The sequence below is a fragment of the Ascaphus truei genome, chromosome 5 (genome assembly GCF_040206685.1).
Source record: "Ascaphus truei isolate aAscTru1 chromosome 5, aAscTru1.hap1, whole genome shotgun sequence".
Taxonomy (NCBI): Eukaryota; Metazoa; Chordata; class Amphibia; order Anura; family Ascaphidae; genus Ascaphus; species Ascaphus truei.
Genome location: NC_134487.1, coordinates 274,174,575 through 274,197,139, shown reverse-complemented (window position 1 = coordinate 274,197,139; position 22,565 = coordinate 274,174,575). Strand labels below are relative to the sequence as shown.

The window sequence follows — 22,565 nt, the reverse complement described above, 5'->3', positions numbered from 1 at the left end:
CGGCCGATATGCTCCCCCTGGATTACAAGAATATCATTCACGTTTTTGGAGCCAGTGAAGACAGGATCCACCAGAGGGTTTGAGCTGGTTATCAGTATCATTTTTATTATTGCATGTGTATATCACATTATTTATTTTAGTAATTATATTGTAGTTAGCGCCTTTTGTCACTATCACACATTCATCCTGACATTTCTAGTCATTGTTTTCAATAGTTAAAGCAGTAATCTTGCTTTCCTTTCTTAATTATTGTTATAGGATTGAAGCAGGGGGTCTCCGGGGCTGAACTGTGTTAATTCCAGCTACGCTGACCCCCTGCTTCCTGAGATACTTAACTCAGTAGGGGGTGCCGGTATGTCTGTTCAGGCAGCAGCTCCGACTGGGATTGGTGGGTCTATTGAAATGGCCACACAATTTCTTCAAAGTGCAGGTCTCCTCTAAGACAGAGATACAAAGTACAGCTCTACTCACAAGTTCATAATGAAGTTCTCCATTTAATGTGACAGCCAAGAACAGTGGATAGACAATGTTTCAGGTCCCATATGGACCTTTCATTATATAGGACCTGAAACGTTGTCTTTCCACTGTTCTTGGCTGTGTAACGCGTAGCTCACCACAAACGAGGCGTGACTGCGAGGGCGCGTATAGAGTGTAGGATAGTCTTGCAGGCCGGGTCAGGGTTATAGAGGACAGCATAAACGTGGTACTTGCCGGGACCAGGAGTGGAGAGTAGCGGATCGTTGGGGTAAGTAGCCGGGGTCAGGATTGGAGAGAGTAGAGTCGTCGTATTCCAAAGCCAGGGTCAGTGCAGGAGAGAGCAGGATCGTCGTATTCCAAAGCCAGGGTCAGAGCAGGAGAGAGCAGGATCGTCGTATTCCAAAGCCAGGGTCAGTGCAGGAGAGTCCAAGCCAGGGTCAGTGCAGTCCAAGTCCAATGCAGGGTTAGGCAGCAAAGATAAAAGGCAGACAAGGCAGGGTACAGGATGCAGTGAGATGCAGCGTCACAAAACACAGGTTATGCTCGGCAATGCAGGAGAGTTCAGACAGGGTATATATATATATATAGGACCTCCCTCCAATGGGAGGCAACCAGGAAGTGGGGGGACCCTCACTGATAGGCTGCTGGATCGTGGAGGTGCGTCCTATTGCGCAGCCGATTAAGAGTGGAGGTGGGACCTCTAGAGAACGCGCGTAACCCGCGCATGATGCTGGCGACCCGGTTGTGCGTGCTACAGCACCCGCGTCAGTGCAGGGGCGGAGACCGGAGGTGGGAACCGAGGCAAGAAGGGCGAGACGTTTGTGACCGCTGTGCCGCGTAACTCTGTCGTCAGAGCGGGGGCGGAGACCACAGAACGCCGGAGAAAGTGCGCACCGCACATGCGTCGCGCGACATTGCCACCGGGGGGAGAGCGCACCCGAACCCGGAGACCGACGGAGCCTGCGCACTGCCTGCACGCCGCACACGCGAACCACCGCTGGGATGCCCTCTTTGAGTGCCACTGGAACCTGACGGACAGGTGAGGGTTAAGGGGACAGAACCGCCGGAAGGGTGGACTTCATTATGAAGTTGTGAGTAGAGCTCTACTTTAGTATCTCTGTCTTAGAGGAGACCTGAACTTTGAAGAAATTGTTTGTTTATGTCTGGAGTATATTCTTTACAGTCTAACTCAGCAGTGCGCAAACTGGGGGGCGCTCGACTTTCTGGAGGGGCACGGCAGTTATAGAGGTCCTGCGTTTCCCCCCCCCCCCCCCCCGACATTTAAATTAAATGCCGGGGGCCGCGAGAGGCCTCTATAATACAATTTGGCTGCGGTCCCAGTAATTACTACAGCGCACGTCCCAGTTGCTACACTGACGCGCAATTTCCTCCTGCTCTGCACGACAGCTTTTCAGGGAGGCAGGGGAAATTGAGTTTACTCCTAGCGACGGTTCCCAATGAGGGCGAACCAGCCGCGTGACGTGATGGCCACGCCCCCGCAAATCCCCGACACGCCTCCTCCCGTCGCAAGATCCCTCTCTAGACCGCAGATCGCGGTTAGCACTGTGCACGCGCCGCCCCCCCGCCGGGAGCGCGTGCTACAGTGCACACTGGGAACGAGGCCTTAGGCCCAGGACATAGTGAGCTCAGCGTCGCTGAGCCGGGCTGAGCCGCGCTGAACAAATGCACAAAGCCCCTGCATCTGTTATCAGCGCAGCTATAGTTTCTCCCATCGCATGCGTGATGATGCGTGCGGAGGCTGAGAAACTTCCCCGAGGCAGGCAAGTTTGAAATTTGCCGCTCGGGGAAGCGGAGGAGCGGTCACGTGACCGCTCCCATCCAATGGGGCTGCAGCCGGTCCGGCATTGTAACTACAGAGCCACCAGAGGGGTGTGTGTGTGTGTGTGTGTGTGTGTGTGTGTGTGTGTGTGTGTGTGTGTGTGTGTGTGTGTGTGTGTGTGTGTGTGTGTGTGTGTGTGTGTGTGTGTGTGTGTGTGTGTGAAGTGTGTGTGTGAATATATTTATCAAAGTTGCACAATGTTAATAAATAATTTATTCTCACATGTCTTTTTTTTTTAATTTTTAAAATATTATATAATATACACACACACACACACGCACGCACGCACACACACACACACACACACACACACACACGTTACCCAGTGACACACAAACACACTGACAGCTACCAAGTGACACACACACAGTGATACCCGCCTCCCAAGCGTGCTTGCTGTCTCCTCTGCCAGGGCAGCAAAAAGTTCCTGGTAGAGCGAGCGGCAGCGAGCAGCAGCACCAAAGTGTTTACTATGTCCCAGGCCTTCCCTTCCCTTCCAGTGGCGCGTCGTGCAGGTAGCTCATCACGTGATGTCTGAGTATATCTGTGTACCCGCGGCTACAGGCTTGTGCCTCAGCTTTTCAGTACTGTACTATACTGTACATCTCCTTTTGTCAGGCTGGTGTGGCAAACAGGCTTCTCAGTTACTCAGAGCTCCATCTAGTGGTCAGAGCACCATCAAAAAGTTTACTGGAATCAGTGCATTGAAGAACCATGGACTTCTTAAACCAGGGAAATGCTCGTTAGAAACTGCTTTGAAATGTTGCTTACATAAAGTAAACAGAATGCGAGAGGATGATTTTTATGTAGATACTTTTCCTTAAACAATAAATGAAAAGTTATGTTTTTAATAATAATAAAAAAAAAAAACACTTATAATATATTAATTACATTAAGTGTAACATCACATTGCAAGATCAGTGGCATTTTGCATTGAACCTACAGTACCTTTCCCGTCTGAGCTGATCCTCTAACTTATCCTTTAAGCCTCCGTAGAAGATTATGTAAATCATGACTGGTTTAATATTCACATTGCAGTTGACCTCAGAGTATATTGTAGCTCACTGCAATACCAAAGCCAATGCCACTGCCACTGCCAATACAGAATAAAACAAATCACAAAATGCAATTCGTCAGATCTTGCCTATATTAGTACCTATATTGAACACATATGGAATTTATCAGGCCCCATTTATGCTTGAAGGCAATTGAAAGGAGCAGTTCTGCCTACATTTCCCCCCCCATTGTCTTATAGGTGAGACGCAGGGGGTCTTCGGAGATGCTTCCCGAGATACGTACCTCCGTAGGTGCTGCCGGTAGTATACCCGGCTGAGCGAACAATATGGAGGCTTACATCTCCCGCGGCAGCCAACAGGAAGCCGCAATGTCATCCGTGACACAGGGGATTTAAACCTCCATGGAGAAACGGCAGCACCTACGGAGATAAGCATCTCGAGAAGCAAGGGGGTCCCTGGAGTTGGAATTAACATGGCTCCTCTCTGTAGACCACCTGCTTCCCACCTCGGAGGATATATATTTTAATGAAATGCGGCTTTAAAGCAGCATTTTATTATTTCATTGTGTAAATGGTAAATGTTCAAATGAGCAGGCCTCTGCAGTGCCCGGATCATAAATATACTGCAGTTAAATACTTCTGAACCATAAAGCTTCTAACAATAGAGACTCTTTTTTCCAACGCATTTTCACAAACGCTTGTTATCGCTGCCGCGTGTTTTGGAAATCTGCTCACTCCTCATTAATGTCCAAAAAGAAGCTTAGCCCTATTGGCGTGACTCCTTGTTATCTGGGGTTAGGTGGCACTGTGGAAATGCATTGCATTGTTACCGTGCTTCTAGGCTTATCTTTGTTTGTCCTTCCAATCACTAATTTAGAGTGTGGTAGTACGGTGCAGCGTACACATATTATTGTCACAAGCCAGTATTATTCAACCTTGTAAGCACGGCACACCCCTTGTGACATTTCTTCTGACTTTATACAGTAAATAAAAATACTACTAGTGAGCATATTCGCACGTCTCACACAGATCTGCAGCCCATCACAATTATCTCCTAGAATCAGGGCCGGCGCAAGGGTTTCATGCGCCCTAGGCGAAACTTTACATTTGCGCCACAAAAATAAAATAAACGGTGGCGCAGCTACAGGGTTCTACACCCAAAAAGATTGGACGGCGCTCCCACACTAATCAGTGTAAAGTGGAATAGAAACAATTGGGTGTGAGTGATAGATACTGGGTGAAAGTTGCTCAAACCTCCGGTGAGGACTTGTTTCCAAAAGTCCTCTAATACATAAAATCTCCTCCAAAATCCAGAAGGAGCAGGATCAACCCAGAAGGAAAAAAAATAGTAATAGTGTACACTGTATATAGAAATGTGAGCGTATGGACTGGAGCTTAGCTCATATGTATACAGAGAAAAAAAAGGGGGTGGTGTGAATAGCGCTAAAAGACTAAAACAAAATATAAAGCATATGCAACAATTATACAGTATTAATGGTGTGTGATAATACACCCTAAACCTATTAACTATAGGGCAAGGCTGCCAAATAAAACTAACCCAAAACACAGTTAGTGCAAGAACAACAAACAACAATACAAACCGGCGCCTTAAAGTCCAATGTAGGAACAAATATGGAGTCCAAAAATTGCGACAATGTCCAATTGAGGAGAGTCCAATCTTTAACTTCAGGCTCCACAGCAGGGATTTACATGTGTGGAGCAAAGGAAAGAAGAAGAAAAATCATACTGCAACAATGTTAAATGCAAACATATAAGACACACAAGACAAGACAAACATGGAACAATAACAGGTAGGCTGACAAATAGTAAAAGAGTAAATTTAATGAACAACTAAAAAATGCCTAGAGCAGATGTCGGATCCGGTGGTAAAACCGGAATCCTACTTACAAGACGTCCAATAAATATAGGCAGGGGTACGCGGTGACTGTAATCCGGCAGCAGCTACTGATGGACACGTGGCAATCAGGGGAAACTCCGATCACTTCCTTAGATCTGCATCCGGATATGCGTCACCATAGGTTGGTCTCTGGTCCTCCTGGTGCCGCCTGCCGCTCTGTTACCGGAAACACGTCAGTGGGGGCGGGACAAATAGCCGAAACACCCATTTCCTGCTTCTATGCCTAGACACGCTCCTGCTGTGCTCTGCTCAATGCAATCACTCTCTTCAAAGTGCCCAACGCGTTTCGTGCGCGTGCGCACTTCATCAGGGGATCAAGTTTCCCCTGATTGCCACGTGTCCATCCGTAGCTGCTGCCGATTACAGTCACCGTGTACCCCTGCCTATATTTATTGGACGTCTTGTAAGTAGGATTTCGGTTTTACCACCGGATCCGACATCTGCTCTAGGCATTTTTTAGTTGTTCATTAAATTTACTCTTTTACTATTTGTCAGCCTACCTGTTATTGTTCCATGTTTGTCTTGTCTTGTGTGTCTTATATGTTTGCATTTAACATTGTTGCAGTATGATTTTTCTTCTTCTCTCCTTTGCTCCACACATGTAAATCCCTGCTGTGGAGCCTGAAGTTAAAGATTGGACTCTCCTCAATTGGACATTGTCGCAATTTTTGGACTCCATATTTGTTCCTACATTGGACTTTAAGGCGCCGGTTTGTATTGTTGTTTGTTGTTTAGCTCGTATGTATGCTCATTTACAAGAGATAGGGGGTAATACAGCAGATTCAACCACTGGCTGTTGTGTGCCTCTTTACCCCCTATCTCTTGTAAGTGTAGCTACAGGGTTGCCACCTTCTCCTGAAGGCCAACCCAGAGACAACATTTTAAATATCGCGCTTATCTTCGGCGGCGTCAGTTTCTCCCTGGCATCCTCTGGCATCGTTACAACATCCTCCCGGCATCTCCTGCTGCAACTCGTCGATATGACTGTGTGGCGTCACATGGCGCCATGTTGCCATGACAACGGGATGTGCCGCATGGCGTCACGTAACGTCCTGTTATCATGGCCCTTGGCATCACGTGATGCTGTGACGCCACGTGGCGTTCCCGTTGCCATGGCAACGCGGCGCCATTTGACACCCTGCGGCCATATTGAAAGGAATTACTAGCAGGGGAAGATGCCGGGCGGACTCCGAGGTCGCAGAGAGACAATACCATACAAAAATAATAATACTGTAATAATAATAATAATAATAATAATAAACAAAAAAGATAATTATTCTTATTAATGCACACCTAGGACCTTTGCGCTCTATGCAACCACCTAAGATTCGCCTAATGGACAATCCGGCCCTACCTGGCATACAGTGCTTCCACTGCAGCAAGGGATTCTGGGCAATGACATGCAAATGCACACACAGTGTCCCCTTTTACTTCATGCCCATTTTAACATGGACTCCTATCAGTATACAATCTGCCTGCGGTATTACACAGCTTTTCAGCACAGCCTGGGTTAAATAAGTGCAGAGCCAGTAACCCTACTCACAGACAGCGGTTTAAACCTTTGGGGTCCCACCAGTGTGAGGCTGGTGATCCTGACTTTGCAATGTGAAGCTTGGATAGGTTTCAACCACACATTATAGAAGTTATGATGGGTAGAAAACTGACAAAACTCCTCCACTGTATTAATATTCTGACTTTATGGAACCCTGCTCTTCCTTTTTTCTGTACAGTATGTAAAATACTATCCCTGCAATAGGGGACATTTATTTTCTGTAATTAAGTTACATACTGCAGTATGACATGTCATTTATGTACAATTACAATATAACATTTGTGTAACATTTTTAGATGTAATAACTTGGTTTGATAATGCTAAAGAAGAATGAGAGTGGTTAAAAAAAATAGATTTCACTATTTTTGTGTGTAATCCTGCGTTACTTAAAGGTTTCAATGAGCACAGCTTAACATAGCTGTGTGCAAGGTGGCTGGCGCGCCCCCAGGGGGGCGCTGAATTTGTTTGGGGGTGGGGGTGTGTGCGGGCTGTTGCAGGGGCCCCGCGCTCTTCCCCGAGGCATTTAAATGAAATGCCGGGGGATCGCGTGAGGCCTCTGCAACTCACTTACGGAATTCTGCAGAGCTGATAAGACGCGTTGCTATGACAATGCAGTGTCAAATGACGCTGCTGTGTCATGCGGAGTGATGTCCCACGTCCGTCTCCATGCCAACGGGGTCACGTGATGTCAGGCCACATGACCCTGCGGCGTGATTTGAGGACGCCAAATAAGGTGAGGGGGGTGCAAAAGCGTGGGGGAGCAGGCAGGGGGGCACAGCTCAAAAGGTTTGCGCTCCCCTGATAGTCACCCAGAAACAGTGCAATGTTTAAGTTTGGTGAAGAGGGGATTGTAGTGTGAACTGCTGAGGCCTTAAAGCAATAGCTGATCCTGAAACTGTAATAAATACTTTAGCACTCGGTGTACAGTTATCCAGGTCTCGCTGAATGGTCTCCAGAGGGTAAAACAAAGAGAGCCTTGTACTGTTCCTTACTCTGTCATGTGGTCTTTAAAACCCTCTAATTCTTCAAACAGCCCATTTTATATTACTCTGCCAAAAGCTAAATTAATATACTCACCACTGTGCAACCATTTCATAACTAAAGCATAGGGGCCCCAAATCTCTAGGAGAACCTCATGTTCAGGCTCTCAGTTACTGGGAGGAGAATATCTTTAATATGCACCCTGAGGATATAATAAAAGAAGAAATTATAATAATGTTTTTAAAATGTTTTTCTTTCTTTCAATGAAAACAGGCAGCAGCAGCAACCCTACCCCCTCCCTCCCCTTCCCTCTCACCTCTGCCCAACCCCCTCTAACGTGACTTTATTCTGTCTTACTAATACCAGAATTGGGGGGGGGGGCTGGCCTCTGGAAAGCTTGTGGTTGCCAACATATTTGAATTTATTTGTGCAGCTTGAGATATAAACAAAGTAAAAATATGATGAGGGCCGTCAGGTTGCCAGACGGCTTCTCCAAAAATACTGGACACAATGGTGAAAGGTGCGACAGGCTCGAGACACACACACCTCTCTCCGCTCCATGCTGTTTCCTCCTCCAGTTGGCCCTTCCCCCAGGCTCCTGGCTCGTCCTCCTGATTGGCCGCTGGGTAATGCAGCCAATTAGGATGGAGGAAGCTACCTAGTCCCCCCCCCCCCCTTTGCTACAGCGCTGCTCTCTCCCTGCTTGGGGTAATCCCACAGTCCCCCAAGCCGGTCAGGTCACTATGTCCAGAGAAGTAATACCGGACACATACATGTACAGTATTACCTCATTTTTTACTGGACAGTGTCCAAATACAGGACAGTCCGGTTCAATACCGGACACCTGGCATCCCCACAGAAGGGCCATTTGGTGCCCACTGGGCAACTATTCTTTTCTGCCAGGATGAGGCTCCCTCGATGTTGGGGGGAACATGGATCAGCTCCGACTGACCCACTGGTTCAGGTAACTAAAAAAAAAAAAAAAAAAAAAAAGCAAGCCACAAGGATTGTTCTTTTAATGTGTTTATTTTAACCCAAATTTCATTCTCCAAATTTCCAGCAGTCTCACAAACTTCAATTATTATTATGATCGTTTATTTGTAACGTGTCACCATATTCCGCTGGGCAGAGTCTTACTGATAGAATTCAGAATTCTCCAACCCAGTAACCTAAACTCACATATTTTGGATCCCTAAAAGGCTCTGTCTTCTTTCCCCGATGCCCTTATTGGCTCCCTGATAAGAGTAGCGCAAACACTTGATTGACAAACACTCCTCCATTGTGCTTAATTTCCACCGAAACAAAAGTATCCAAGTCTTTTTTCACTCCTACCCCCTCCCCTGGTTTATATGTCTGTGTGTCCCTAAGTCCATGTTATGTGCTTCCTGCTATTAAAATGTATCCCTTTATTACAATTTGATAGCTCCAAATGTACACTACAGTAAAATGAATACGTGTTAAGAGATGACTATAAATGACAATGTATCTGTTATCTGTTAAAATGGACATTTTTGCAAAAATACAAATAAAGAGATTTTTTTTTTAAATGGTGTATTTTAAAATCGAGCCGGGGAGAGAGAACCTTTGTGAAGCTGCAACTTGCTCTATCTGTGCGTTCCACCTCTTGCTTTTCTTGCAGGTAGTGACAAAGAAGCCATCTTGCACCTCATTGCCTCCAGGAGTAATCACCAGCGCAATCAAATCACACTGGCCTACAAATCCCTCTATGGGAAGGTAACTGCAGGGGAATCTGCCCTCTACCTACATCGTACAAATGGCAAGACTGGACTAGGAGGTTGAGGGCATCAGAGCAGAGAGAACTATCACTAACCACACTGTCCTACTTATGATTGAGGGGGCTGCCACCTTATTGTAGTGTTCTACAACTGGCAATGCGCAGAATCCGGCCACTAAGGGTGCTCACGTGGCACGTGGAACTCTGTCCCTTGTCATTTCACACCCGTTGCTTAAGCATCTAAGTGCTGTTTTTCACACTGAAACGCAATTGTAATGTAAGGTAATGTAAATGTATAACTTACAGATGTTATAAACACTTGCAACATTTTTCAATGTAATAATTGTAATGTATCAGAATTTAAATGACAATAACCTTGCGGCCCTTCTGCTCCTAATAATTTTTTCTGATACGGCCCCTTTCGGGAGTGTGTTGAAGAGCCCTGTGGTATATTGTTAGGCAGGAAACAGAGAAAATGTAGCAGACATACATACAGAATATGTAAATACATACATACATACTTATATACATTCAGAATAGGTAAAGACATACATACATACAGAGGGAAAAAAAGTACTCTATCAATTATTTACAGTATATTAATGGAATGTGTGGCTGAGCAGCATGGGGTTTGGGTAATTGCTATATCTATATGAGTAATCAAGATAGCGCTATCACTGCCCTTACTTTACTTCAGTTTATCAAGTGAGAATGTGACACGGTATGGTAATGGGGATGTGAATGTGGAGGCTTGTTATTAATATTGGATTTTAGCAGTGTGCTGTTTTGATTTTAAGAGTGTAGACAACATATTTCTATTTTGACATCACCAGTGCACTTGCTCGGTATATAAATGCAGGAATTAGCAGGGCAAGTGGTTGAGTAGAAGGCTTTCTTTGTGTAGAAGGCCAGCCCATACACGGCTGTGTGGAGAGGGATTGAGGGAGTGCTCCTCATGCTAATAATGGGATTATTAATCTTCTCCATCCAACAGGATCTTGTTGCTGATTTAAAATATGAGCTCACCGGTAAATTTGAAAGACTTATCGTGGGGCTTATGCGTCCTCCTGCCTATTTTGATGCCAAAGAAATGAAAGATGCTCTGGGTGTAAGTATTTTCATGCATTCCTTCCTTCTCGACTGCTGCTATCCTGCTAATGCCCTAGTATTTCCCTGCAATATTCTTTGCCCACTGGAATTCAGCTTCATGGATAGCCGGTTTGTAAAATAGTCCATAGTACTGAAAATATATCATGACAAGAAATCCTGGGTAATTAGAGTTATAACAGTGTTTTATGCTTTTAGTCTAAATATGCACATGATTCTGTTTAAATAACTACACATTCATATCCATTGGTACTTCCACAGATTTTTTAAGATTGTAAAAATAATTGAATAATTGCAGCTGCTGATTTTCACATGACACTCTCTAACTTCTACGTTGACAAATAGGTTATAAAGGATGAGCAGCAGAAAGTGAACTAAAAAAATATGTGTGCTGAAAATGTTGTATAGTATACTCTGTTTTCCAAAAAGAAGGAGCTTTGGGGTGTATACAAAAATGATCAAGAATCAGCATTTATATTCAGAATCCAAAATTGGAAATGTAACCTTGTGATTAAACTCTATTATGATGGTACAGATAAATGGCCCATGGCACGTTCTGTAATGTGAAGCTTGAGCCTGAGACTCGACAACATGGTCAGGAATTCTTAAGTGGATGTTGTGCATATTGGTTGATCTCAAATTTGGGACGAGGTGTTGAATCTTTGCAGGTTTTGAAATCTCTTTTTTTTAGACCAAAATAAAAGTGACACAGTTTGTAGCTAAGCTTTGAAAAGCCCACTTCAAGTGAGGCCACAAGAGAGGTCTGCTGGCCTTGAAATCGCAGGTGCAACATCATCATTGATGTTCAAGCTTCACATATGTACAAAACAAGGTTGAAAACGTATGGTAACAGAAACGTACAACCGACTGTTTGTATCTCTGGATCTAACATCCTTACATCCGGCAGTATGTGTCATAGTATGTTAAAGTTCTGCAAGTCTCATTGTTATTATGTCTCCAAAAAATGGCAATGCTCTGCAGAGCTATCTGTTGGTGAAGCTTTGTGCAATAAGAAGGTGACCTGTTGTTACAGGGTGTTGGAACTGATGAGAAATGCCTCATTGAGATCCTGGCATCCCGGAATAACCAGCAGATCCATGAACTGGCCCAGGCCTATAAAGACTGTGAGTGTGCCCACTGCTGGATAAGAGCCTATGCCCGTAGATCAGGGGTGCCCAACATTTTTGTGCCCAAGAGCACACTTGAGAGTTTAGGAGAGAGGGGCAGGCACCAACCAATTAACGCATGCGCAAGCACACCACATACACTTATCATGGAGGAAGGCCTCCAGCACAAGAGAGAGGTGCACGCAGCAGCTGTCGGCAGGACTGCGGTGAGCTACTAACTAGCAGCCGGCGAGCTACAGGTACCTCGTGATCGACATGTTGGAGACCCCTGATCTGTGATCTCTCCCCCTTCCCCCCACCTCTGTCTCTCCCATCTCTCCCTCCCTCTCTCTCACGCACCCACCTCTCACTCCCCTCACTCCCACATGCCCCCACCTCTCTCCCACCCTCATGCCCCCACCTCTCTCCCTCCCCACGCCTCCACCTCTCTCTCTCACCCTCACAACCCCACCCCTCTTCCTCCCTCACGCCCCCACCTCTCCCTCATGCAACTCCCTCTCTCTCTCCCTCATGCTCTCTCCCTCCCTCACGCTCTCTCCCTCCCTCACGCTCTCACCTCTCCCTCCCTCACGCTCTCACCTCTCTCTCCCTCACACCCCCACCTCTCTCTCCCTCACTCCCACGCTTCTCTCTCCCCCTCACACACAAAGCCCAATCAGGAATACAACATGTTGGAGACTTCTGATCTACGATCTCTCTCCCTTGCCCCTTCTATGTCTCTCTCCCTCACGCACCAACCTCTCTCTCCCTTCCTGACGCCCCCACCTCTCCCTCTCTCATGCCCCCACCTCTCCCTCCCTCACGCCCCCACCTCTCCCTCCCTCACACCCCCTACCTCTCCCATATGTCCCCACCTCTCTCCCTCCTTCACACTCCCACCTCTCTCCATCCTTCATGCCCCCACCTATCTCGCTCCCCCTCACACCCAACCTCTCTCTCCCCCTCACACCCCCACGTTTCTCTCCCCCTCATACACAAAGCCCAATCAAGAATAACCGTGGCCAGCATGAGAGGCTTAGTATATTGACAATATTTCCATTTAAATAAAGTATCACAGATTGAATTTACAGAGTAGTCCTATACTCCACCTCCAGTATACGTATCTCACGTTACTAAACTGTCCTGATTGAGCCTTCCAGCAATGTGGTAGCCTTCCCCAGAATAACCCAATGGAAGGGTAATGGTGCTGTTTAAAAGACTCAGATGGCATTAGGGACCTGAATGAGGTTTAGATTAAGAAGAATGGGTAGAAGAACAAAGTCATACTAATCATAGCTTTATACTACAGCATGTTACATTGTAGTGAGATCATTGTAGTCCACTGGTGAAAATAACAGAAGAAAACACACACACACACATACCTGGAGGCCTCCGGTGGCGCACAGAACAGTCCAACCTCCGGCGCGGGTCGGGGTTAACACAGGGGGCTAGCTCTTCCCCCCCCCCCCCCTGTCAACAGCCCTGGCAGGCACCCACAAAAGGCTTGGCTGGCGCCATGGTGCCCGCAGGGACCCCTTCTGTAGATAATGTAGCTTGAGCAGGCTTATTTTTTTTAAACAGGGGCTGTTGCAGATTGTTGCATTAGAATTTCCATAGCAGGAACTGTGTTATTAACCCGTCATCCTTATGTTATCTGGTTCAATGCAGCATATGACAGAGACCTGGAGACAGACGTCATCGGAGACACAAGTGGTCATTTTAAGAAGATGCTGGTGGTTTTGTTGCAGGTAATGTACATCTATTTGGCCTCTGTTGTTCAGCCTGATATGTCCCTATTACCAAGTGCTGTATGAGCATCCTCATTCTTAACTTTTATGAATACTTTTCTATGGCAGTTTCTTCATTGATAACGATCAGGAGTGGCCAACTCCAGTCCTCATGGGCCACCAACGGGCCAGGTATTAAGGATTTCCCTGCTTCAGCACAGGTGGCTCAATCAGAAGATTGAGCCACCTGTGCTGAAGCAGGAATATCCTTAATACCTGGCCCGTTGGTGGCCCATGAGGACTGGAGTTCGCCACCCCTGGCATTACATGTTATCAGATGAATTGTATTGTACCGCATGAATGAATTCAACCCAAACAAAATCAACTAAACAAACAGCTTTTTTTTTTTTAACCTCCTACTGCCTCTAATTTAAAAGATTTCACTATACCAACAATAAATACATGAAAGCTCCTCTATATTTTTGATCATGCTCATAAATAACATCCAAGGCCAACATGGCGCTAAACAAAAACTGCCATCCACTGTATGAAATCAGTTATCTGTGCTACATATAGTTTGAGCAAGTTCCTCTTTCACTTATAATGGCTGTTTCCATGCAAAGCAAATTAAAAAAAAACATGTGTTTAAATGATGGGATGCAAATGAAATCTCACTGATTTAGAGCCTCTCGCTGATTTTTAGGAGCCCTATAACCTTGGCTGGCTGAATGGATTCTCCGTTATAAGAACCTGTACTTTTCAATTAAAATCACATTTTTGGGGTCCAGAACTCCCACATCTCACAGATTCTGGTCCTCGAAGGTTAACATCTGTGCAAACAATCTCCTTAATCACGTGACTTTCAGATAAAATCTAATGGTTGCATTTTATCAGGTTTATTTGATTTCTCAAAAAATTTAGCTTTAGTAAAGGTGAGGGATTGTTCTGCCTTAGCCATGAGAAGGAGATTCAGTTTAGTTTTGGCCTCCTTCACTTTTTCTAGATCTACATGTTGATTCCCTCTTTGGTGTAATTTTGTTAATTCTTCCACTTTTGTTTGGGCCCTCTTTATATTGGCTTACCTTTCTTTCTATCTTTCTATTTCCTGCAATACTGATTAGCTTTCCTCTAAGGGTGACCTTATGGGCCTCCCAGAGAACAAAGGGGGATGATACAGAGCCTGTATTGGTTTTGAAAAAGAACTCTAGTTCTTCATCCAGTATTTTTTTAATCTCAGGTATTTTGAGTAAGGACTCATTTATTTTCCATTGGGCTGAATGTGGGGGCATGTTAAGATGTGAGATTCTCATCTCCACCTGGGCATGATCCGACCAGGCCACAGCACGTATTTTTTAATATGCACAGTATGGTATTGCTCTAGAGGAAATAAAAATATAGTCTATACGGGAGTGTGAACCATGAGGAGGAGAGTAGAAAGTAAATTCCCTGTTTGTTGGGTTAAGTTCTCTCCATCCATCTGCCAAATGGAGTTCTTCCAGACCTTTGATCAGGGCCCTACGATCAACCTTTCTTCGAATGGTTACAGGCCCAGTCCTATCAGTGTTTGGGTCCATGGTTAAGTTAAAATCATCTCCAATTACAATCCTACCTCTAGCTACGTTTTTTAGGGTACAGAAGAATTTAGTGAAGAATTTAGCGCTGGATTCATTAGAGGCATAAACATTGGTGAAGGTCAGGTCTTGACCGTATAGAGATCCTGCTAGGATTAGACATCTTCCATCTCCATCTGATTTAGATTGGGTAACTTTAAAAGGAATTTTGTTATTAAATAGAATCGTAACTCCTCTTTTTTTTGCTGGTGCATTCGAATGAAAAACCTGTTTGTATTGTTTATCAATGAATGAAGGGATATTGTTCTTCTTAAAGTGCGTCTCTTGTAGGAGAATTACATCGCTCTTATATCTCTTATATTCTGTCATGGCCATTTTCCTCTTACAGGGTTCGTTAAGACCCTTGACATTATGTGATGTAATTACTATTGCCATTTATATGGAAAGAGCAAATCTAACTTATTTCTCAGTGTGGTTATTAGTAAATTGGATGATTAGTGAAGAGGAATTCACTCTGTTTTGAATGTTGTGAATGTGATAAAATGCTGGCCGCTAGATTTAGATCAGTTCCAACAAACCGTAATATCCACGCAATCAGACAAAAATCAGGTATTCTCTCAACAAATCCGACACTTATAATTAAGGAATTCTAGGCCTTCTATTCCAAATTATATGATGGTAATAAGACTAAACAAAGCAAACAATTAACAACCAAAATGGAAAATTTCCTAGATTCAGCTAATCTCCCCATAATTACTCCAGACGATAAAGACAAATTAGTCCAAATTTTCACACTCGAAGAAGTTATTAAAGATCTCGAACCGGCTAAGGCTCCGGGGCCCGATGGCTTCTCGAACTTAAACTATAAAAAATTCTCTAATATCCTTGCCCCAGTACTATTAAATATGTTCAACTCTATACTAATAGACTCCCAATTTCCCAACAGTATGCTCCAGGCAATCATAACAGTAATCCATAAAGATGGAAAAGACCCTACAGACTGTAAGAACTACAGACCAATTTCTTTAATAAACTCAGACTTAAAAATATTCTCCAAAATATTAGCTATTAGATTAAATAAATTTCTCCCATCTCTGGTTCATCCGGACCAGGTGGAATTTATCCCTGGAAGACAAGCTGCGGACAATACCAGACGCATTATTGAGTTGGTGTCATTAGCTACCAAAAATAAAATACCATCGATGGTCCTGAGCCTTGACGCCGAAAAGGCGTTTGACCGAATCGATTGGAAATACATGTCAAAAACATTGCAGGCATTTGGAGTGGAAGGCCCTTTCCTTAGAGGCATCGAGTCTTTATACACTACACCATCGGCAAAAATATACTCCCAAGTTTTCTCCTCTGAGACCTTTCCTATAAAAAATTGAACCAGACAGGGATGTCCCTTAGCTCCACTGCTATTCGCCCTCTGTATGGAGCCACTATCTGCAAACATAAGAAACAACCCAAATATAACAGGAGTTCAGGTGAAGAGTCAGATATACAAAATCGCACTTTATGCAGATGATGTGATCCTTACAATAACCAAACCTCAAACTTCACTTCCAAATTTATACTGTACTCCACTCTGTCGTCTTTTAAGGATATCTCAGGTTTCAAAATCAATAGTAACAAATCTGAGGCACTAAATATAAATCTGCCTAAAGATCAAATTAAATTGAATGCTTTAAACTTTGATTTTAAATGGCAACCGAATACGATCAAATACCTAGGGATATTTATCACAAAAAACTATAGTTCTCTCTATGGGGAGAATTATCCAAAGGTCCTAAGAGCTCTTAAGTCTGATATTGGGAAATGGTCCGGCCACGCTATATCATGGATAGGCAGAATACACAGTATAAAAATGAACATATTGCCCCGTCTTCTGTATCTTTTCCAAACTCTACCCATTCCATTGGTATTGGAGGAAATTAAAACCAAACAAGACAGGAGGGCTGGGACTACCATGCCTTATATCCTATTACAAAGCAGCCCAAACAAGCCAACTAATACTATGGCACTCTAATCCAGTCCACAGACGCTGGGTATAATTGGAAATGGATTTAGTTGCCCCAGTCGAATTAAGTAATCTTCTATGGTCCCCAGTGAGAAAGAGTCCCGAAATACTCAAATCCAGCCAAATTATAGCCCATTCACTCAAATTATGGAACTCAGTTGCAAATCGACACTTCCTTACAACACGGAATACACTTATGACTCCACTATATGATAACCAGAATTTGGTCCAGGAATAGGCCGTAATAGGTTTATAGACTGGAAAATAGCAGGTATCACAAGATTAAAAGATGTAGGTTCAGAAGGATTTCCCAGAACATTTGAATATTTCCACAAAGAAAAGGCTATCCCAAACAATCAGTTCCTCCAATACCTTCAATTGAAAGCCTTTTATAACAAAATCCGACCCCCCGAATTGCTAACTAGATTTGAGTCACTTTGTCTAGCAGATACTGTAGTAACACACCTGGACTGATATCTAAATTGTATGGATACTTTGTTAGCCCCCCTCCACAAATGAATCAAAAACTGAAATATATGCTACAATGGGAGGATGACCTGGGGGAGGTATTAGACATGGAAGGCTGGAATGATCTTTTTCAAAAAGTTGCCACATCATAAATGTGTATCACAATCAGAGAAAATGCCTATAAAGTTATGATGAGGTGGTACTTAACCCCCATGAGACTAGCTAAATTCATCCCAGAGTACCCAACTACATCTCCGAAAGGATGTGGAGTACAAGCCACATTTATACATATGTGGTGGGGGTGCCCATTCATAGCAGCTTATTGGCTGGAAATCAAAATGTGGTCACAAAGGTTTTTCGGTTTGGACCTACCAATGGATCCCTGGTTATTTCTTTTAAACAAACCATATTACCCCCTCACGAGAGATGAACATAAATTACTGTGCCACATATCTTCAGCCGCAAGACGCGAATTAGCGGCAGTATGGAAACAAAAAATAATTCCCTCAATTTCCAAAGTTACAAATTAAAGTCTGGCAGATTTGCTACATGGAAAAAATGGTTAGTCTTAATAACGACACCTACACAGATTTTCATAAGGTGTGGTTACCTTGGATTCTGAGTGAAAATCAACCAGAAATTAATACCCACTTAATTTTGTTGTAACAAAAAAAAAAAAAAAAGGGATATTTAAATTAACTGTGTGATAGAATATTTTAAGAAATCTTGTTAGGTAAAATTGTAAATGAATGTGAACTTTCTCCCATCTCTATTTTCGGTACCCTTCCCTTCCCCCCCCCATTTTTTATTTTCTTCATTCCTCCCCTCTCCCTAAAAAAATTTAATAAAAATTAAGTTTAAAAAAAAAAAAAATCTAATGGTTGCCCTATTGTGAGGGCGCATTTTCACAAGACCGTATTTTTCCTGGGGGGGGGGGGAGGGTGAGAGTCTCAGAGAGAATGTGCCTCCTTAGAATAAATCAGTACAGCAGTAAAGAAATGCTTTATTAGCAAGCTGTTTAAAGAACAGCGCAAAGAGAACATCTGCAGCATCACACATTAGTCACTTCCTTATATATAGTGTTATTAATTTGCTTCCTAGCATTGCTGAGAGATTAGTCAGTGTCAAAGCAGCAACAGCATTTGCTCAAAACCTTTGAAGTCAAGAGGCAGTCCGATTTAGGGCCAAAATATACAAAATATACATCTTTTAGAAGTTAAATCTTGGTGATTGTCAACTTCAATTCTTTTTGACGGACAGATATTCATAAATTACTTTTTTTTAACTGTTAATGTTTCCCTGCTAATCAGATGCTTCAGCGCATTTATATAATCGCTGTCAAGTTTTATTTTTTATAAGACTGGTGATGTTGGAGAAAGAATAGTGGCACTATGTGTATTATGTACAAAAAGAAACCTATTCAGTCGCTGAGCACAAAGAAGTGATATTTTAACTTTGACGATGATTATATTTTTTTTAACCACTTTAGGGTCTTTGTAACAAAGCATTTCTGGGGCAAAACTGGGGCATTTTCATTCTGCCCCTTTGTATCAAAGCATTTGACTGCAATTTTGTTCGGTCCGCCCCAGCTTGCACCTTGGTGAGTGTCAGTGGGAGGAGTTATATGGTGCACATATTACAATGAGATGTATCATATTCTGCGTCTCTGTGCGACATTCCTTTCCCCTTTTATTAGCGTTAAGTGGCGCAAGTATAAAATTCTGCTGCAGATATAAGAAACTGTACATATGCGGCAGCTCTGCTGCAAAAAACAAAGCAGTGCGTCAAAACACACTGTCTACGTTGTTATATACAGCAGGGCCCCGCTTCTCGGCGCTTCGCTTTTTCGGCGATCCGCCGATACGGCGGCCCCGAGAAGGAGGCCGCCATCTTTGATTCTCTGTTGCGCATGCGCAGAATGGGCGGTTGCGCCCGGCGCGCATGCGCAGACCGGTGTCTGCGCGCAGACCATAGGCCGCGCATGCGCAGAACTGCGAAAACGCTGTTCTGTGCATGCACAGAGCTGAAAATCGCCGGATCCGCTTTCCGCCCTGGAACGGAACCCGTCGTATACCTGGGGCCTTACTGTATACCACTTTGCTGATATGGAGAGTGAGCATAAGCAATCATAAAACCTTTTAGGCCTCGGGCATGGTCAGCGCTTAGGCGCTGACCTGTGCTGAGGCGCGCTCTCGCTTACCAGTGAGCCCCTGCAGCCGCAATGAGAGCGGCTTTAGCAGGGGCTCACGCACACTTCCGCAGGCGTGCGGAAGTGTGTGTCCTAAGAAAATTTTAGATTCAAGAGCTCACGGGAGTGCAGGGCCGGTCAGGTGAGCGGTTCGCCCAATGAGGGCGAACCAGCTCCGTGACGTCACTGGCCCGCCCCCGACACGCCCCCGGATGGCGCGCTAACCAAGGCCAGGGAAAGCACCCGCTTTCCCTCAGCCTCAGAGCGCCTCCGCGCGGGCTGAGTCACCATGGACTCAGCCTTAGTCAGAGCAGGAGTTAAAGCTGGAATATCCTACATGTGTTTTTTTTTTTTTTAATAAATCAGTTCTGTACTTTGAGAAAATACTTGTAGCATTTAAAAAACAAAAGGAAAACAAATTTTTAAGACATTTTTTACGTATTATAATTTAACGAGCATTTTTTGTTCTTATAGTAACCATTTGCAAAGTCACATCCCCTTCGGCCCCAGTGCCTGCGCTGCACGCGCGTCTGCGAGGCTGGAGGCGCATGCAGCCGAGTCCCCCGGTCTGCAGTGAACTGCAGGGGGAAAGACAGGGGGGGGACGTGATGGGGGAGTGACAGGGGCGCAGCCGTGACGTCACCCGGCAGGTTCGCCCTAATTGGCTGAACCGCTGGGGGAGTGGCCTAGCGCTCCGTCGCGAGTCCTGCTCTCATTTTTCTTGAGAGCAGGAGTTTCTGTCGGCGCAGCGCGGCGCCCCCCCCCCCCCTCGCAGCCAGCCTGGCCCCATTGTGGGGCGGCTCTTGTCCCTGCAGCGTCCGCCACAGCGGGCGCTGCAGTAGCCAGCGGGGACACAGCCTTCCTCTTCTAAAACAGGCTCTAGCACACCCCTTTTTGAGCAGTGCACCAATTGTATCTAGTGACTACCTGGTCACATGTTCTTCCCCACAGAACTTTCGTCCTCATCTGCTGCACTGACAGCTATTTAGTAAACCCCCAAGCTGAATCTTCGCTGATCGATCACAGGAGAGTGGATTGATCGGCAACTTAACTAGTCACTCGTCAGTGTGTAGATTGTATCGATGCACATATTGAATGGAATTTTATTTTTAAATGGCAGCTTGAACTGCTGCTTTAAGGAAACCTTACATTGGTGAGTTGCTAATATTTTTGCCTCTGCTATTTGACACTGCAGAACAATGGTATGTATTAATCATAGCCATTTTGGGGTACGCCTATTTCTGTGTCCGACGGGATGAGGGATTTATGCAGCAAATGGGTTGAGTTAGGGCTGAGTTACATTGGCATACTGGTGCAGATCTATCTATTAAGAAATGTGTGGCTTGCATTACCTTTCTTGACAGTTTCTGCGTTGCTTTTGCCCATCACCCTAAAGGTGGGGTAAGTCTTATTTTTTTAAAGTGCAGAATACATCAGTACACGTACACTTAATAAATATATCACGTTTCAGACAGAACAAAAAAGCTATTTTTTTTATGCAACTGCATTAGCGCACACATACCTCTTGATACATTGAGCCCATAGTGTTGCTACGGTAGCTCCTGTCAATGTGTCACTTAAAGAGTCAGTACACGCAGCTTAAAAAAAAATACAAAAAAAAACCTTTTTTGTCTTCATATATGCAGGCTTTGATTACCTTTATTGAAAATGAATGACTTTAGCTGCTAATCAGTTAGTTCTCCCGTGATCAATCAGCAAAATCCTGCTTTCCGGGGTTCACTAAATGGCTGCTTTTCCGTTTCAAATCAATCCTTTAGTCAGTGTAAACTCAGCAGCTAAAATGTATTCTTATATTACTAAGGTAAAATTATCTATCGTTACAGTTTGCAGCTCAAACTGCTGGGAGCATTTGCAACAAATTATCACAAAGGAAACTGTTAGGCCCGGGCCATAGAGGGGTGGGGAGAGCGGAGGCGCGCTAACGCTGAGGCTCGCCTGCTTCAGTCAGCGCGATTCCACGGACTTGCAGGCGAGCCAGCGTGCGCGAAGGGAGCCGGGGGGAGGTGGTTGGAGGCGGGGCAGTGACGTCGCTGGGCAATCGCCCGTGACGCACTGACGTCAATGTCACGGCGCCGACGTCACGGCGCCGTGATGTTGACGCTGCTTAAGGCGGATTGGATGTTTTCAGCTGACAGCTTGGCGCTCGGCTGAAAACTCCAAAGCCTCAGCACGCCTGCGGACGCTCGCGTGAGCCCCCTCTCAAGGCATCCTCATTGAGGATGCAGGGGCTCAGCGCGGAGCGTCCGCACGCCTCAGCGCTGCTTGTCCTTCTATGGACGCAGCCTTACAGAGATCTTGCACTGCTGGGGAGGTGGGCTAAAACCTGCTATAGAAATCACAGGATGCTCAGAAATGTTAAAACCCATCAAAATTGGCATTGAGTTGAATTTTTAAAAAAAAGTAGTAAGTATTATGTAGGATATTGCTTGGATTGCTCCATTCAAAGTGTCAAAGTTGTGCACAAATAAGTGAAACATACCCCTGTGTGTCTGAGGGTGCATCTCTGCGGTTGTATTGTACAGTATTTGTGTGTACATGAGCCACACCACAGCCTGTCTCTCCTCCCAGGGCACACGTGAGGAAGATGATGTGGTGAGTGAGGAGCTGGTGGAGCAGGATGCTAAGGTAAGGTCCGGCCGAACCATATCCATCTGATTTATATATGATGGGGCTGGGAAGGATTCCATTTTCAGAGCAGGTTCTGAGTTTCATTGCAAAAACTAACAGGTCTATTTTACTAAAGTCTCCAGGCTGCAAAACGGGGACAAAAACTGTGCAAAAGCTGCCGCATATTTATCGAAGTAAAGGAATCCCGTTGCATTTAATGGACTATTTTGTT

The 22,565-nt window shown here is 44.8% G+C and overlaps 1 protein-coding gene across 2 annotated transcripts in view; it reads left to right on the top strand.

Moving 5' to 3' along the window:
* The window catches only part of ANXA6 (annexin A6), a 69,766-nt gene that overhangs the window by 20,273 nt on the left and 26,928 nt on the right, over positions 1-22,565 (top strand). For both annotated transcript variants that reach the window (XM_075602118.1, XM_075602117.1), the window contains 5 exons: positions 9,423-9,517; positions 10,513-10,626; positions 11,659-11,749; positions 13,400-13,479; positions 22,295-22,351. In XM_075602118.1, coding sequence (XP_075458233.1) covers positions 9,423-9,517; positions 10,513-10,626; positions 11,659-11,749; positions 13,400-13,479; positions 22,295-22,351 — 437 coding nt within the window. The remainder of the gene's footprint in view (positions 1-9,422; positions 9,518-10,512; positions 10,627-11,658; positions 11,750-13,399; positions 13,480-22,294; positions 22,352-22,565) is intronic.